This window comes from Falco cherrug, chromosome 11, assembly GCF_023634085.1.
Source record: "Falco cherrug isolate bFalChe1 chromosome 11, bFalChe1.pri, whole genome shotgun sequence".
In the NCBI taxonomy this organism is placed as follows: Eukaryota; Metazoa; Chordata; class Aves; order Falconiformes; family Falconidae; genus Falco; species Falco cherrug.
This window is the reverse complement of record NC_073707.1, coordinates 7,996,497-8,012,623: the sequence shown is the minus strand read 5'-3', so window position 1 is coordinate 8,012,623 and position 16,127 is coordinate 7,996,497. Positions and strand designations below refer to the sequence as shown.

The following is a 16,127-nucleotide window of genomic DNA, read 5'->3' as shown; positions in this document are numbered from 1 at the left end:
TTAAAATAGGAAATTGGATGTTAGTACTCTGGGTTTCACATTGTCCTCTAGTACTTGTTTGTACGTTTTTACTCATGCTTCCAGTACAACAGGAGCTTGAGCCGTAGACACTGATTCAGACAGTTTTTAGCTGATACAGAAGATCTAAAGGAAAACCTGTTGAGGCACTGGTTTGTCCCAACAAAAGACAAAGCAGGATACTGGAAACTTAAATGGGTATATTTGTCTGACTGGAGTAGAGTTTTTTTGGAAATGAGTGCTCTGGTTTCATCCGATAACTGATTCTGTGCCAAACCCCTTCAATTCCAAATCTTTGTTTGGTAACAACACTCTTGTGTATATATACACATCTATATGCATGTGCACACTTCTTATTTATCTGTTCGTGTATAAGAATAGATATGGCATGAAAATGTGACTTGGGCATAAGGTATTAGGTGGATAAAAGTATGATATTTGAGGCATTATTAGAAGAAAAATATCATGAGAAGGTGTGTAAACAAAAAGCTTTTTTGCAGAAAGTTTATAACTGCAGGTAGAAGGCTTTTGGTGGTAAAGGCAGGGATCTCCAAAGCTGGAGAAATAGCTTAGAACATCAAGAACATAAACCCTTCATTTTCCTAATTGTGTGTCATCTCCCTTGTCATGTTGTTGTAGTTGTGTTGTCACGTATTGTCATAATCATGAACTTGGAAGGATCTGTAGGCATGAGGAAGTGTAATTAACCTGTTTATGCCTTTGGCCACCTTTTAAACAGCAGTTTTTACTTACGTTGATTGTGTGTTAAGTGAATGTTTATGCTAATCTAAGCTAGACACTGTGATCGTTTTTGGTATGTCCAGTCTAAACTGATCCATATCATAGCTAATGCTTTATTTACCTGTGTTAGTAATTGAGAAATTTTCTTCCAGAGATTTCATTTTCTGAACTATGAGAATAAATGATTAATTAGCTTGTTGCTTTGGGTTATTTCTCTAAAAAGGCTTTTTAATGTAATGTTTTCTTGCAAATATAGATGATCAAAGTGTTTTTAGAAATGCCAGCATATCTTTGTCTGCATTCTTGGTCTTGGTTCTTGAAATTTATTTTTGTGTTTTCTGTAAGAGTACAGATATGTGTGTTTGCAAAAATATCTTTTTTCCCTCTGGTTTAAAGCACTAGGTTGGTATAGGAGTGTTTATCTTTCAGCTTGAGAGAGATTAGTAATGGAAGATTTATCTAGGGTGTTTTTTCACCCCCTGAGTAAGGAATAAGCTTTAAAACTAAATTTAAAATACTTTATTAATGGACTTGTATGTTTAATGCCATCTTGCTTTGCTTGTTTGAAGAAGCCACTTTCTCTTTTTCAATATAAAACCACTACTATCCTTTTAATTTTACCTTTAAGATCTAGCACCTGAAACTTGCTGTACAACAGCTACCTTCTGACAAGTTGTAAGAGAATCTGAGGTAGTGGTAGGGACACTTGACATGCTTCCTGCACGGGCAAGCATTGATACTTTTTTCTTGTTTTAGATGAGCTTGACCTTGCAGTAATGGTATCGTTGCAGTGGTGTTACTGATGTGGCCAGTATTTGGACGTAGACATGGTGTCTTATTACACCACCTGCTATTCGGGCAAATAAGCCTTTCTGCCGCAAGATGAAGTGGGTTTTTTTATTTATTTGAAAGCTGGGGTATCTTTCCAGTTAAACAAGTTGCTCTAATGAAAGATGCTACTATTGCCAAAGGTCTTAAATTTTCTGACCTCATTCAAGGGAACATGTTATTCTAGGTTGGACTAGTTTGTCTTGAATGGAGAATAGTTGTGATGGCTTTAGTTGGGTTTTTCCCCATGTGGATCAGAGGTGTTTGTGTAGCTGACAGCCAGGGGTCATAGGTGGCTTCTTTCAAAGCTGGCCTGACACACTTATGGGTAGCACTGGGATGGAGTGTGTGACTGCTAAGGTTGCAAAGCCTGTGAAGGTTAATCCCTGCCCTGGGCCAACAAACTGGGTGATATTTAAAGGGCAACCTGCTCAAATCAAACTGTGCACTACTTTTAAACCTCTTTTATGTCTAGTATTTCTATCTTCGCTTTATTTTGCTGTTGAAAAAATGGAAACTTTACATTATTAGGATCAAAAAAAGCAAGATAAAATTTTAAGACCAGTAGTTGAAACAACTTTTGAATTCTTTCAAAATGAGGATATGAGTATTTTAACTAAATAAAGTATATTAATGAATCTACAATCAGATTTTTTCAACTTTAAAAAAAATTATATCAGTTTTATTTCCATTCTTTTTATTAAATGCACTTTGACCCTGTGTAAACACTTTAGCCTTCACGAAAAGGAAGGTTTCACAGCCTTTTTGCATTCCTTTGATGATAGTGCCAGTTTAGTTTAAAAGTTCTTTTGCTGATTCAGACTGTGTCATTGCTTAGTCTAAAGTCAATATATACTTTAAAACTGTGTATACCGTAGTTTTCAGCTGCAAGGAGGTTGCTATAATCTTATCATTTAAGGATTTTACAAGCTGAAAAATGAGGTTTTGGACTCACTTTCCTCTGGGAGAAAAAATCTGAATATTGAATTTTTTTTCCCCTGCCGCATACATTTTCTTAATGTTGTCAGTACGTCTTGTTAGGGGGAAGTGTTGTTGGGTGACATTTATCAAACCTTGATAAATATGTAAGCCATTTATTTTGCAATAATGGAATTGAGAGTATACCTACAGGTAGAATGTGATCTGTGGTGTATTTACTATAAATTATGTAAAGGGAGTGTAACTTTATTTGCAGGTCCTAGAATAAAGTTTTGAGGCAGCCCTTTAAAGCTTTTTTCTTTTTTAATAGTTAAATTTATTTGTAACTGATGTGGTTTTTCCTGTTTTATATTGAATCTGAAATACTGTCTTCTGTTGAAGGATTTTACCATTTCTTGCATCTATTTATACTGGTTTTACTGAGTACATTGTTTTCCCACACAATTCTAGTTTAGGGATGGTAACGCAAACTTATAGCGATCTGTTTCAGTACAAAATTTCTCTTGATAGAGAACAAAGTACTTAAATGTCAGTGTGACATGGGAAAAGAATTAATAGAGGAACCTGCAAATACAGCTTTCCAATAGACGGTGCTTTATGAAGTTGTTACCTGTGTAAACTTAAGTTAGTAGAGATAGTAATGCAGGATTTTTGTCGTTACTATGTATTAACCTACTGTTTCACTTTTTGCAGTCTTTCAGAAACAGGATAGCCATGGCCACAGAAATTGGCTCCCCGCCCCGATTTTTCCATATGCCGAGGTTCCAGCACCAGGCGCCTCGGCAGTTGTTCTACAAAAGACCTGATTTTGCACAGCAGCAAGCAATGCAACAGCTTACTTTTGATGGAAAGCGGATGAGAAAAGCTGTGAACCGAAAGACCATAGACTACAATCCCTCTGTAATTAAGTATTTAGAGGTTAGTTAATTTTCTACTATTGATTGAAAAACTTTTTTCCTTCCTGAAACTTGTGATTGTGATTTTCAGTGTCCATAGAGCAGTCTGCCATACTGGGAGATTGAACTAAATGATAAATGCTTCTAATTTTGGTATAGTACAAATACAAAGGGGGTTGGTCCTTGGGAATAAAACTGCACATACACAGCTGATTTTGTAGTTTGTGTAAACACCAATTTTTACATCCTGTCTTGGAATGCAGTTGTGTCTTGTGATATTCTGACTTTCCAGTGAACATAAAACCTCATTGTAAATAATGTAATTGTTCTTGTTTTTGTTTTGAAATGGAAATTTCCCAAAATGGGAAATAAACCATTACCCCTTCCCTTCCAAACCCAGGGTATCATAAAAATGTTTTCTCATCATTTTACCAAATAGCACTGCAGCTTGCACTGCGGTTTCCTAAAGCCCCTTTCTGTATGGTTAATAGATACAGAACAAATTAAATGAAGTTTTGTTGAAGAAAGGTTTCTGTGAAGATGCTTACTTAGCTTTCCTGATGGAGTGGTACTAATTTCTTAAATACAATTCTGTGATCACAATTTACTGTACAAGTACTGGATATTAGCTTAGAAGAAATGGAATCAAATCTGTAAATACAGGAGTTGTTGGAATCTCAACAGCAAAAACATGACAAAATGAATTTGATCTGCTGTGGACAGTGCATGATTATAGCTTGTATGTGTTAAAAGTTGGAAGGTTTTCATAATAAATTATCTTCTAAGATCTGTTAAAACACTGAACACTTAAACCATATTCTTATGTTTTAGGAATGCCCCCCAAAATATTCTATTAGTAGTAGTCTAATTCTAAAAAAAAAATTAAATTTAGTAATTCAAGACCTTTATTGTTGTGGCAGAAATAAGCACCCTCAAACTTCTGTTAATTAAAAAAAAATAATCAAATCTGTATGTTTTGGATGCTTACTCAGGATACACCAGCATTCCATTTCAGTCCCTACTTCAATACTATTGATTTAATTTGATGTGGTTCTATAAAAGATGAGGAAAATGGTTTGTGTTATTTGCTTTTGGCTTAAGAAATTCTAGCAAACTGTAGTAGTGTATACTGAAAATGGTTTACCTAGAATTTTAGCTTATGTTTCTAATATGTGCATCAATCCAAATTGGTGAAGCCTACTGCATGAAGCTGAAATAATTTCATTCTTGATTCGTGTGTTTTTGAAAAACTTGTGTTTGAAAGCTCATGGAGTTTAACTAATTGAAAGCATTTTTGTCCCTTGGTCTTCTAATTTTTATCCATTTGAATGCATTGTTCTTTATGATTCAGCTGCAGAAGCTTCTTTTCTAGCTCATTCACTGTGTGGGATATCATTTAGAGTTCGTCAGCACAGCTCCTAATAGTGTAAATGCTTATCCTGAAAGTAAAGCTTTTGCAATGATTGAATGTGCTTCTTCTAGAGTACCTGTTAGCATGGGCAGCAAAGTACGAATCATCTTTGTTAAAACAATGTGGCTTATTACATAGGATTGCTCCTTTTCTACTGTAAGCTGCCATTTTAAATGAACTGGTTTAGTCTGAAATTAAGATTTTAAACCTTCTTGAATCTTTTTTCATGCTGTACAAATTCTACAGGTTTCCTGAGACCAAAGTCTTTTAACTGAGTTTATTCTAAAAGTCTTTGGAGTGCTTTGAAATTTCCTAAACAGGCTGTCAATGTGTTCTTTATTTTTTGTTGTTTAATAATGAAGTATAGCGGTGGTATGAACTAGGAGTTGTTTTCTTCTTTCCAGAATAGAGTATGGCAGAGAGACCAGCGAGATATGCGAGCAATCCAGCCTGATGCAGGATATTATAATGATGTAAGTAAAATCTTTCTATTCCCTGATGAAGTACTGTGGATAAAAAAAATAGGAAGGATTCTGCCTGTCAGTTGAAGTTATCTTTTTCTCCACAAGAGGCCTTAAAGATAAAAAGGGTGTCTTCACTCTACATTATTGTTCTGTTGAAATACATGTCCGTGAAGAGCTCCTGAAATTGGACGGGCTTTTAATGTTTGGCCATAAGAACTCTCATAACGCATTGAGCTTGCAAAGCTGCTCTTGAAGACGCTGGTTGTTTGAGGTGGTAAATCATGCAGACTTTTAAACATGTCCTGTCAACTCCTGATAATATCCCTGCAAATGAAAAACTTGATTTTCCATAAGTGAGTGTTCAGAATGTAAGCTTTTCTTCCAGTTTCTAGTTAGAAATGTTGTTACTATATCTTTTGTTTCTTCTCTTATAGTTGGTCCCTCCTATAGGAATGCTGAACAACCCGATGAATGCTGTAACAACAAAATTTGTTCGGACATCTACTAATAAAGTAAAATGCCCAGTGTTTGTTGTCAGGGTGAGTATAGTGTTGGATTTACTTAGTTGTATAATTTTAACTGAGAGTGATAGTCTTAACAGAAGAAAGAAGCAAGATAACCATTTCCATATAGAGCTAGCATGTGGAATTCATGTGTCTAGTCTTTCTGTGGAGGGTTTTAGGAAATTAAAAGGTAAAGTCTGAGTAGAAAATAATTACTACACTCAGAGTTTGAGGTGTACTTCCTACTTCCCCCGCATTTTGTGGGGCTAATATATCTTGACTCACAGAACAAAAGGCAGTTTGGTCTCTGTGCTGCTTGACTCCTGTAGCATCTTTTAACAGCTTTTCTCTGGTGTCAGCAGTATTGTTTAATGTTGCTATTGTGTGCTGTAAACATATTGGTGCCAGTAAGCTGTTTCTTCTCTACGCCTAGACATTTTTCATTGCTTTTACAGTGGGCTTTGTCCTGTTGCTACAGAATTCAAAAGCCCTCTGTCACAGTTCTGCATTTTTGTCTATCTTACATTCTCTAGAAAGTGATTTAGTAAATTATGGTTCTGCAGATTCTCTGGAAGAAGCTTATGATTTATTTGGATGATTGCGAAGAAATACTTGAATGTTATGTTTGAACAGGTTAGTTAAATTTTTCTTTTACAGTGGACTCCTGAGGGGAGACGCTTGGTCACTGGTGCATCTAGTGGAGAGTTCACTTTATGGAATGGACTGACTTTCAATTTTGAAACAATATTGCAGGTAAATTCATCTATCAAGTTTTCTTTGTGTTTCCTTGAGGTCTTTGAGCATGTTTTAGGCATACATCTTCACCTTGCTCATCATAGGTCTGTGGTCTTAAGTGCAGTGATGGGAGTCTTTGAGGTATTTTATTTTTATTCTGCTCTGACCCCATGTCAGAACGTGGCTATATTCATTTAATGCTTCTCGTTCCATCTCCATATGCTATGTTAACTGTTCTCAAGAACATACTATGAGTATTTGCAATAATAAAGAAACACTTCAGAAACAAAATGCAAATACTCTTTCATTTATTATTTAGAAGACCATTGTATACAGAGTAAGGCATTTTCCCCCCCTCCACAATCACATCTTGAATCTAACTACATCATCGTTGTTTTCATTTCTTTGTTGCAGCTGTTAAGTAGGAACTTCAGTAACTTTTATGTTTTGTGTAGGTCAAATAGTGTTAGAACGTGTTTGCTAGAGGTTTTGTTTTTGAATTTACAGGCTCACGACAGCCCTGTAAGGGCTATGACTTGGTCACACAATGATATGTGGATGCTGACAGCAGACCACGGGGGATATGTGAAATACTGGCAGTCCAACATGAACAACGTCAAGATGTTCCAGGCACATAAGGAGGCGATTAGAGAGGCCAGGTTTATACACAATATACCATTTTCTGTAGTACCTATTGCCATGATTAGACTGTTCTCTAAGTGTATTCTGGGTGCAGAAATGCATGGGTTCTGTCAGATTCTGGGAAACTTCCTGCACTACATAAACACAATATTTTCTTTTGTTTCCACATTCTCACCGTTTTGCTGGCACCTTTCTGAATTAGTATTGTCCCAGTATCCGCCTCTGCAATATGTTAGAGATGTATTTGTCTGCCGCATTTTGCACTGGTATTCTTTTCATTTTTATATGGTGACGATGTGTATCAGTTATTCCTTTTTATACGCACTGTGTAAGACAACAATTTCATTCCAAATAAAGAATTCAGTCTTTAATAATCTAACTGAATAAAATATAAAGCCTTCAGAAATAAAACACCTGCATAGTTCTCACAAAATAATAAAACACTAAATAAAGTGAAGAACTGCTTGGCTTGGTGAAGCCAAGACTTCCAGTAATACTAAATACCCACGCAGACTGCCACATACAGAAGTCTAATGTTAATACTGAATGGGTTCTTCAAGCTTGAAACTGTAAGCAAGCCATTGAAAAGAAGACTGTAGGATATTCTCTTGGTTCAGTGTTGATGCCTCAGTTGTGCAAATGTCTATAAAAAATGGAATCTAAAGTGAGATGTAAATGAAGGATGTTTCTAAAGTAAACCTGCACATAATCTTTAGTAAGATACGGAAATGTTTTTAAAGTAAGCCTGAAGAGAAGCTGCAGATCCAAAATGAAGCTAAAGCAGTGTTTCTTCGGGTTCAGGTGCTGGCCCTTGGCGATAAAGGTTCACTGCCACAAAACCACTTTCCACTAAAGTCACCATTTTTCTTTGATAGGGTGCAGCATTTTCTGCCAGAGTTTGATTGAGAAGTGCTTACCTTGGGTTCAGTTACTGTGTGACTATCATGGCCATACACTGAATTTCTCTACTATTTTAAGCCCTTTCCTGATCATAAAGATGTAGGATTTCACAAGGGCTCCCTCATGGTCTTTCACTGCACCAGAAAGGAAGTGAGTGCCTGTCAGTTGCTGGAGATGTTCTGGCCCTTATCACATGGCTAAATAACTCCTTGCTTTTCCAGTGACTTTCATCAAGCAATATTGACGGCTCAATCTGGAAGCTGCTTCTATGTCTGTAGGATTCTTTTCATGGTGTTGATGGGGTGTAATAAGAGGGTTTTTTTCCAAATTACTTTTATAATAAGCGGTACACTTGTATACAGGGTTTTTTTCAACTGTTAATGCAACTAGCATTTTCCTGTGACCAGCTTTCCCTTATTTTTGCTTCTCTGCTGCAAAGCACCTGTGGCTGAAGAGGAGTTTTTTCCTAAGAACTGTTCTCCTGTGCTTCTACACAGTGTCACTTTCTTATGGTATTACCGAACATGAAAATCTAGGGTGACAGTTGCCAAATCATATTGATGTTGCTTCTCATCCTGCAGAGAAGGTGCTACCGTGTGCAGTCATAGACAGGAAGGTGCTAAGAATAAATTCTGGATTTTTCCTCATTTGACAGGGGACTGCAATGCAATAGTAATCCTCTGCTAAATTCATGTCTTGTGATGAAGTGTCATTTGGCAGGCACTGTATTCACTTAAAAGTCCCTATGTTCAAATGCATCCTTCAGTGTATAACACATTACAGTATAATTTTGCCCTGTCTGAGAAGCATAGATAATCTGTTAAATGCTGACTTCTTTCCCCTGCTGTGTGTCTTCATGTAACAGTTTCTCACCCACGGATAATAAATTTGCTACATGCTCTGACGACGGCACTGTTAGAATCTGGGACTTTCTACGTTGCCATGAGGAGAGAATTCTTCGAGGTATGTGTACCAAAAGTACTGATTGGGGTATTTCAAGAGGGGGAAATCCTTTTTTTAACTAGGTGTTCACAATACAGAAGTATCAGCTTGTCTACAATTTTTGTATTACATCCCTGTCTTAAATCCTCCAAACAAAAACTTGTTTGGCTGCTGCTATAGGTGCCTTACAATCCTCAGGCTGCAGTTCACAATGGCATTACTCTGTTTACTGTCCACTTAAGCTCTAAACAATGGAGGTGGATATATAAGATGTTTTTCTACTGCTAATGTTGGTAGAAACGGCTGTTTCTGCATCAGGAATACATTTATCTTGCTCCAAAGCTTAATCTTTGTGACCACTTTTACTTCAGAACACGCATCTTCATGCAGAGGATTCAGTTCTCATGGGAGTGCCTTCCATTCTGGTTTCTTCAGAGGCAAGGTAGCTACTTTTTTTTTTTTTTCAGTCCTTCAGAGGAGGAGAGCATCTAGGTAGAGAAGACTAGTAAATTTTGATCACGTCGTGCGTAGCACGTACAAATAATCCTAGCTTTGATTCAACAGTTTTCTGTCCAATATCTGCGTACACTAACTTCTGGTGCCTTTCCATTGGCCTTGTTGAGCTTTCTACTTCTCTTGTTGCGATCTTATTGAGCCTTAATAATAGCTTCTGGCAAGTGTTCCTTTCTTGCAGAAGATGTCAAAGGTACATAATTTAATAGGAGAATGTATTAAGACTGCTGTGAGATTGGGCGTTGTAGACATGCAGGTAAACTGCAATTAAAGTATGCAGTAAAAACATGGAATTTTGGTTTTAGATGTGTGAGCTTGTTCAGTGCTTTTTCCTAAACTAAAGATTTGTGTACTTACTGATTTTTAAATCATGCTTCCAAACTGGACCGGCATTATGTATTTAGGAAGTAGAGCTTTCCTTTTTCTCTTGACTCTTACGCTCTCTTCTTGTTTTACTAATTACATTACTTTTAAACACCGCTACTTTGAGAAGACATTGGGCTCCAGCGTTCTTGGCAGTGATGATATTCTTAACAGAATCTGTACATAGACATTATGGTAGATGTGTTCTTTGCAGGAGCTGACAAGCAAATTCTTGGCTATATCATTTACACCTGTTAATTCTGGAAGGACCCAAACAGATTTGGGATTGTTTTGCTTGATGATTTTCAGAAGAAATCATTCTGTACTAAAAACATTCCATACCCTCCTCCGCGTTTGTACTAACTACTCATTTATACTGTGTGGAGGAAATGGAGATGCAGAGGTGTCAAGATCGTAAAAATCACTCCAATTCTTCTACATTCTTTTAATGTTCTGCATAAAGTAGAAGTACTAAAGCATACAATTTAGGCCACAGAGAACAGAACTTGCATTACATTTCCATCTGTTTCCTTGCATACTTGAACACTGTGATTGTGACAGTATCTCAGATAGAATTATGCTTTAATTTCTTGCAGTTTACACTCCTCAATATACAATTTTTAGTGTGCAAAGTATCTCTATTAAGAGTATCTTAACCTCTTATATCATGTACCCACAATATGCTTAACCTTTTAGGCAAGTTGGAAATATTACATACCTGGATGAAATTGGACAGGGCAGATTTCTCGTTTCTGCTTTCAGATAAGCAAAAAAAGAAGACGCCCCCTCCCTGCACGCCGCCCCCCCCCCCCCCCCCCCGACAAACCAGCCCAATCACCACCACAAAAAAATCCACCACAACAAAACAAAGATAATACTCCCAACACTCAGGGGTTTGGGTGGGAAGATGTTTCTGCAAAACATGCAAGTTTGATTTGGTCTTGGTCCCTAGCACTGTTATTAAATATGGTCAGACTTACTTGAAAGAGCTGTATGGGTAATACTTGGGTAGCTTTCTTGGTGGGAAATACAAGCTTCATTTTGTTATTTGGAGTTTAGAGCCTATGGCTTTAGGAAGCTGATCTTCAGCTTTTTGCATCTCTACATGGATTCTGCTTTTACATATTTAGGAGTGTGACCTGTAATACTTTGCTTAGTGTAGCCTTCGAAATATGTAAATACTTATGCCATTGCCATTCTGAAGTTAGTGATCTGTAAATTAAAGTTCTGGTGGCACTTCATTAAAAATATATTTCGTTACATACAAAAAGCATTTAGATCAAATACCGTGCTAAAGAATGTGGGTTTTATTTCCTGCTTCCACAAATCGTGCTCCAGGTATTCTGGCTAACATGGATGCTGTGAAGTTGCAGGGATTCAACGTTGCAGTTTAGGTCCAAAGCTTCGCTTAAAATGTGTTAAGGTATTCCTTAGGTTATCACACTGGATTATAAAAATAAAATGAAAATATCAATTTAGTCAGATGTGTTCTTAAAAAAGATAATCACTCCCAGGGATACAATATCAATGTATCATTGATTTTTCAGTAACAAGTGATATATGTTAAAACACAGATCCGAGGACTTCAATGCCAAGGAATGCTTTTAAAGCAATTCTGTAAAGAGCATTAAAGGGACTGGGATCAGCTTTGCTGATGTAAAAGGACAAAATTCTATAGACTTGTTGCAGGTGCTTTTGTTTGTACTAGAATTAACTACTGTAATTTACTTCTATTATTTGATGAAATGGTTCCCTTAAAACTGGTCTGAAGGGGCAATTCAAGTATTACCTTCTAAAGAGGATTGGAAAAACAAATTGGAAGTGGTAAATTACATATATTGTCTTAAGGTTTTGGTGGAGTTCTTTCAGCTGCCTATGGTCGGCTACACAATTTTTTCAGTAGTTAAAGCCATTGAATGTGTGGGCTGCATGAGAAACACTGTCCAGCTTCCTTTTTCATGTGTCAAAATGAAATTAAATAGGACACCCTGTTTTGTTCTTCATACATAATGCCAGAAGTTCTAGATCTTCTGTGATCTCGCTCAGTCCCTTTGCTGCCCAGCTTTTCACGAATTCATGTTACTTTGCTGCTGTTTCTACCATGGTGGCTTTCTAGGGCATAGTAGGTGTGGAGTTTAGGCGTTTTGTTAGAAGTATGTGCAAATTTATCAGGCTCCTTTTTAATATTGTAAAGAAATAAATAGGTTTAAAATCTTCAATTTCTTGGGGAATCATCTTTAATTAATTCATCTTCAAGTGAATTATTTTGGAAGAACTTGAAGGTGGGGGAAATGGCATTGAGTGTCATAACTCACTTACCTGTTCGCTTCCCCGCAATTATTGTCTGTCTTTTCTCTTGAAGTAAAGGTACTGTACTCCTAATTCTGCATCAATAGTTTCTGCCTGTGTTAATTTCTGTCATGTTACCATCCTGATGATAGTAACAGGTACAGTTTGGTGCACTTACTAAAATACACTGGTAGCAATCTTAGCCGATAATAAAATAAAAAATGTTTTTGTTAAAATAATAAGACATGGAAAACAAGCTGTAGTATAGCAGTATGTAATTTTCATGCCAATAATCTGTTACTCAGAAAGACATTTCCAATAATGGCACTTTAGACTAAACACCTGATAGTATTATTATAAACAGTTGCAGTGAAGTTAATGCCAGGACCCATGTAATCAGTCCCCATTTATGTAAGAACACGTACAGTGGTGGCTTTTAGTAATGGTAAAAACATTTGGTGAAAAAACATGTGCACTAAAAACTTGATGTCCTTTTATTTCTATTGAGAAATTAATGTTAGCAATAAGTTGACTTGTGGCTCTGAATCTCTGGATATTGGGTCTGTCTGATGTATCCCTGAGAACATTTTGGGTAGATCATGAGTAAACACATGACTCCTTAATTATTCCCAGCATGACATGATGGGTTAGGAGGCTACAAACACATCTCAGTGTTGTCAGTTCCACTGTCCGTCCTCCTTCCTTTCACAGTCACACATGGAGAATCTAGTAGAAATGTGTGCTTGGGAGGACTGTAAGGTTTTCATTCTGAAGCCTGGCTGAGCTGTATGTTCCCAGGATTTCAAAGGTTGCCTGCCTTAAATAAGTCTTTTTGAGGAGGATGACTACCCAGCTCTCTGAAGGCTGGCAACCCAATTTTTGAGAAGATATTTTGTAGATAAGTTTTTCTGTTTTCTGGCTGTAAAATAGGGTAATACACTAAATTATCTTCTTGCCAGCAATGGTAAATTTGGCAAAAGATTTTCCCTATCTTAACTAAAAGCAATCATAATTCCTTCACGTTCTGTCTGGATTTAAAATTTGTAGTTTGTTACAACATGTAATTTCTTACTAGTACGTGATTTACTTGAAGGAAAGTCTTTTGTCTGTCTTTTAACATTGTTCTGCCTGGAATTTCCTGTTGAGGCATAACACCAGTGCAAAAAGTCTTCACCTACAAAATAACATTTCTGTGTATGCACGCATTCAGAAGTCACAGCAATCACAGTAAACTCGCTTTTCATCTGCTCACAAGTTTGGAAAAACTGTCTCCACAGCTAGTCATACTGAAATAACTGGAGAATTTTTATTTATTCCTTCTTTCTATTCTGTTCCTGGATCTTCATTAGCAAAGCAAATACAATGAAGTGTCTTCAGATGTTTAACATATGGTTTGTATACACTGCCTGAAAGTGAAGGATCTCTTCAGAGTTTTTGAAGTCAGTTTTCTCAGTCAAATATGTTCAGTAGTTAAGGAACCTGAGAACCAGAACTAACAGAACTGTATCTTCAGTTTGGCCTTCACTTTTAACCATAACGTTCGAGCTCTTAACCTTTGAAGCTGGTAGCTTATAGAACTGTTACCTTTTCCTGGAGTGTAGTTGAAGTCTACATTGATAATTTAAAATTAAAAATAATCCTGATGTTGCCATTTCCATTTTTCTTCCCTTTATGTGAGCTTTTTCCTTTTCCTTGTCCCAGTAGGGAGAGAAACCCCAGAAAATTCAAGAAATGGGTGTATTGATACTGTGTTTCTTGTAAGGAGATAGTGTTTAAACCTTCAGGGTTTTAGTGGGGGCTTGCTTCTTCATACTGTTAGGATTTCAGGTGTATCTGATATGTCTTTCAGTCTACTGATACATCCCTACATTAATGAGTATTAGAAAGATTTTTCATCAGAACAAAAGCCCAAGATGAGATGAGACGTGGCTGATACTGTATCAATTGAGAGAAGGAAAGTCCTTCAATTTTTTAACTTAAAGATGAGCTGTTCTGAAATGCTGGGATTGAATCAGTTAAATCTCCTATTTCTTTGGCATGTTTTAGTATGCTGGCTCGTAGTGCAGGTCTCTGTTCTTCACAGATTATTGCCAAGGCAAGGTTTGGGATGGGGGAGAGGGGTAAGTTGCAGCTCTTTCGAGGTCCAGTTGTGCTCTAAATGGCTGTGCGTCAAACTTCATGTGTTTTAGACACAAGGGAGGCTAGGGAACTCGCTCACTGGGATGTTAATAGACAGTTAACGTAGTAACCTAGTGAGAGGGGAAGAATCCAGTCACTTCTTGCTTGAGGCTACTAAAAAATACACAGGTGTCATTTAGCAACTCAGTTTTATTCCTGAATATGACTGTCAAGGCTACAGTGTCTTTGTTTTCTCTGTATAGGAGACTTTATTAGAGGTAGGCTTTGTTAAAATACCCAATTCTATTTGTGTTAAATGTAAAAATCCAGCTGAGAGTTGAGAAACTTTCTGCTATGTTGACTTACATCAGGTTCCTATTTGTGAAGTGTTCCAGACTGGATGAAAAATTTACTTTGATGAGCTATACTTGAGGTCCTTGGTTTCTGTGATTAAAAGGTGATGATTAGGAGGTAGCTTTATGATTTCTTTGCTCTGCTTCCTAAACCAATGCCAGGAGAATCAGGGGGAACTGAAGACTGCTTTTGGAGCTGGTTGCATCTGATACACCTGAAATCGTTTGGTTTATATTGCAGTTCAGTTCTGTGTAATGTTGAAGTAAAATCTACTAAGTCTTAAGAGTTCAGATTCTCATCTAGAAACTAGTGTTTTAAAAATCCTGGAAAGTTACTCATTCTTTGAGAATCCTATGTATTTTTAGTTATTAAAAGAGATCATGGGAGATGAGCCACAACGCCACGCTATTAAAAAAGTTGTACCAGACACTTCTGTCAACACTTCCCATGAGGCAAGAATGAAAAGGCACCGTGCAAGAATGAGATTATTTCAGATTCAAGTCTGAAACCTCTCTTCCTCCCTGAAAATTGTCCTGGAGCCAAAAGTTATATAATCTCTTGTGTTGAGTCCAAGGGCAAATTTTACACTAAAAAGGGTAACATTTGTAATCTATTTTGTGAAGTTTGGAGGAATATTGAGAAACCCTAGTGTTTCACAGGATAGTCATCTCTTAGTGCTGCTGAAATACACAATATTTCCTTAAGTAGCTTTATGTTTGCATTGTTAGGATTTCTTGCATCTGCTTTCTTTTGTGTTTGATAATTGCAGGAGGTAGATAAATACCAAAACAGGTGAAACCTTTTTTACAGTTTGCTAGTGTAAATAGTTGAGTGGTGAGAATTTAAGCTGTTGTGACTACATAGAGAAGTAAACATAATATGGCATGATACTCTGCATAGTGGTCAGGATTCACCTGCAGTGAGAACCATTGATGCAGCAGTGAGCTTTGTCCTCAAGCCCTGCTCACCATTATTGAGAAAGAAAAATAGTATTTTAAGTGGATCCTGATCTGTGGAGGTGTTTAAATAGTGGCACAAAGGTGATACCAATCTTCCTTTTTCAACACAAGTGTAATTGTTGAAAACAATGCAGGTTGTGTGTGTTAAGGGTGGTGGTTTCCTGGTATCTGCTCACCAGTATTTGTCATATCAAAGGTTCTCAACAGAAACAAAATCATCTAGAATTAGTCTTAATGCAAGTTATGTTAGTAACTCATCTTCTTATAAAGTCTTACGTGGATAAATACTCAGAGTCGGGCACTTCATGTATTATTTTTTTTGTGGAATCTTTCATCTGACATACCATTTCCCACTAGAGCATGACTACAGAAATACGCTATTTTCAGAATAAATGGTAGCAGTCTTCAGAAAACAAAAAACATAATTCCCTGGTGAACATAATCCATTTTGGTTCTTAGAAACTTCCCTTGCAGGCTTCTTGACTCCGCTTTTCTTTTGTGTGTGGATTAAA

General features: G+C 36.8%; 1 protein-coding gene across 5 annotated transcripts in view; it reads left to right on the top strand.

Moving 5' to 3' along the window:
- Window positions 1–16,127, top strand: part of WDR33 (WD repeat domain 33) — a 71,296-nt gene that overhangs the window by 15,739 nt on the left and 39,430 nt on the right. For 4 of the 5 annotated variants that reach the window (XM_055723609.1, XM_055723608.1, XM_055723606.1 and 1 more), the window contains exons 2-7: window positions 3,220–3,444; window positions 5,238–5,306; window positions 5,732–5,836; window positions 6,458–6,553; window positions 7,043–7,194; window positions 8,943–9,040. In XM_055723609.1, coding sequence (XP_055579584.1) covers window positions 3,241–3,444; window positions 5,238–5,306; window positions 5,732–5,836; window positions 6,458–6,553; window positions 7,043–7,194; window positions 8,943–9,040 — 724 coding nt within the window. In that variant the 5' untranslated portion in view covers window positions 3,220–3,240. Of the gene's footprint in view, window positions 1–3,219; window positions 3,445–5,237; window positions 5,307–5,731; window positions 5,837–6,457; window positions 6,554–7,042; window positions 7,195–8,942; window positions 9,041–9,390; window positions 14,542–16,127 lie in introns of those variants that run through there. The other variant, XM_055723605.1, reaches the window with a different exon arrangement.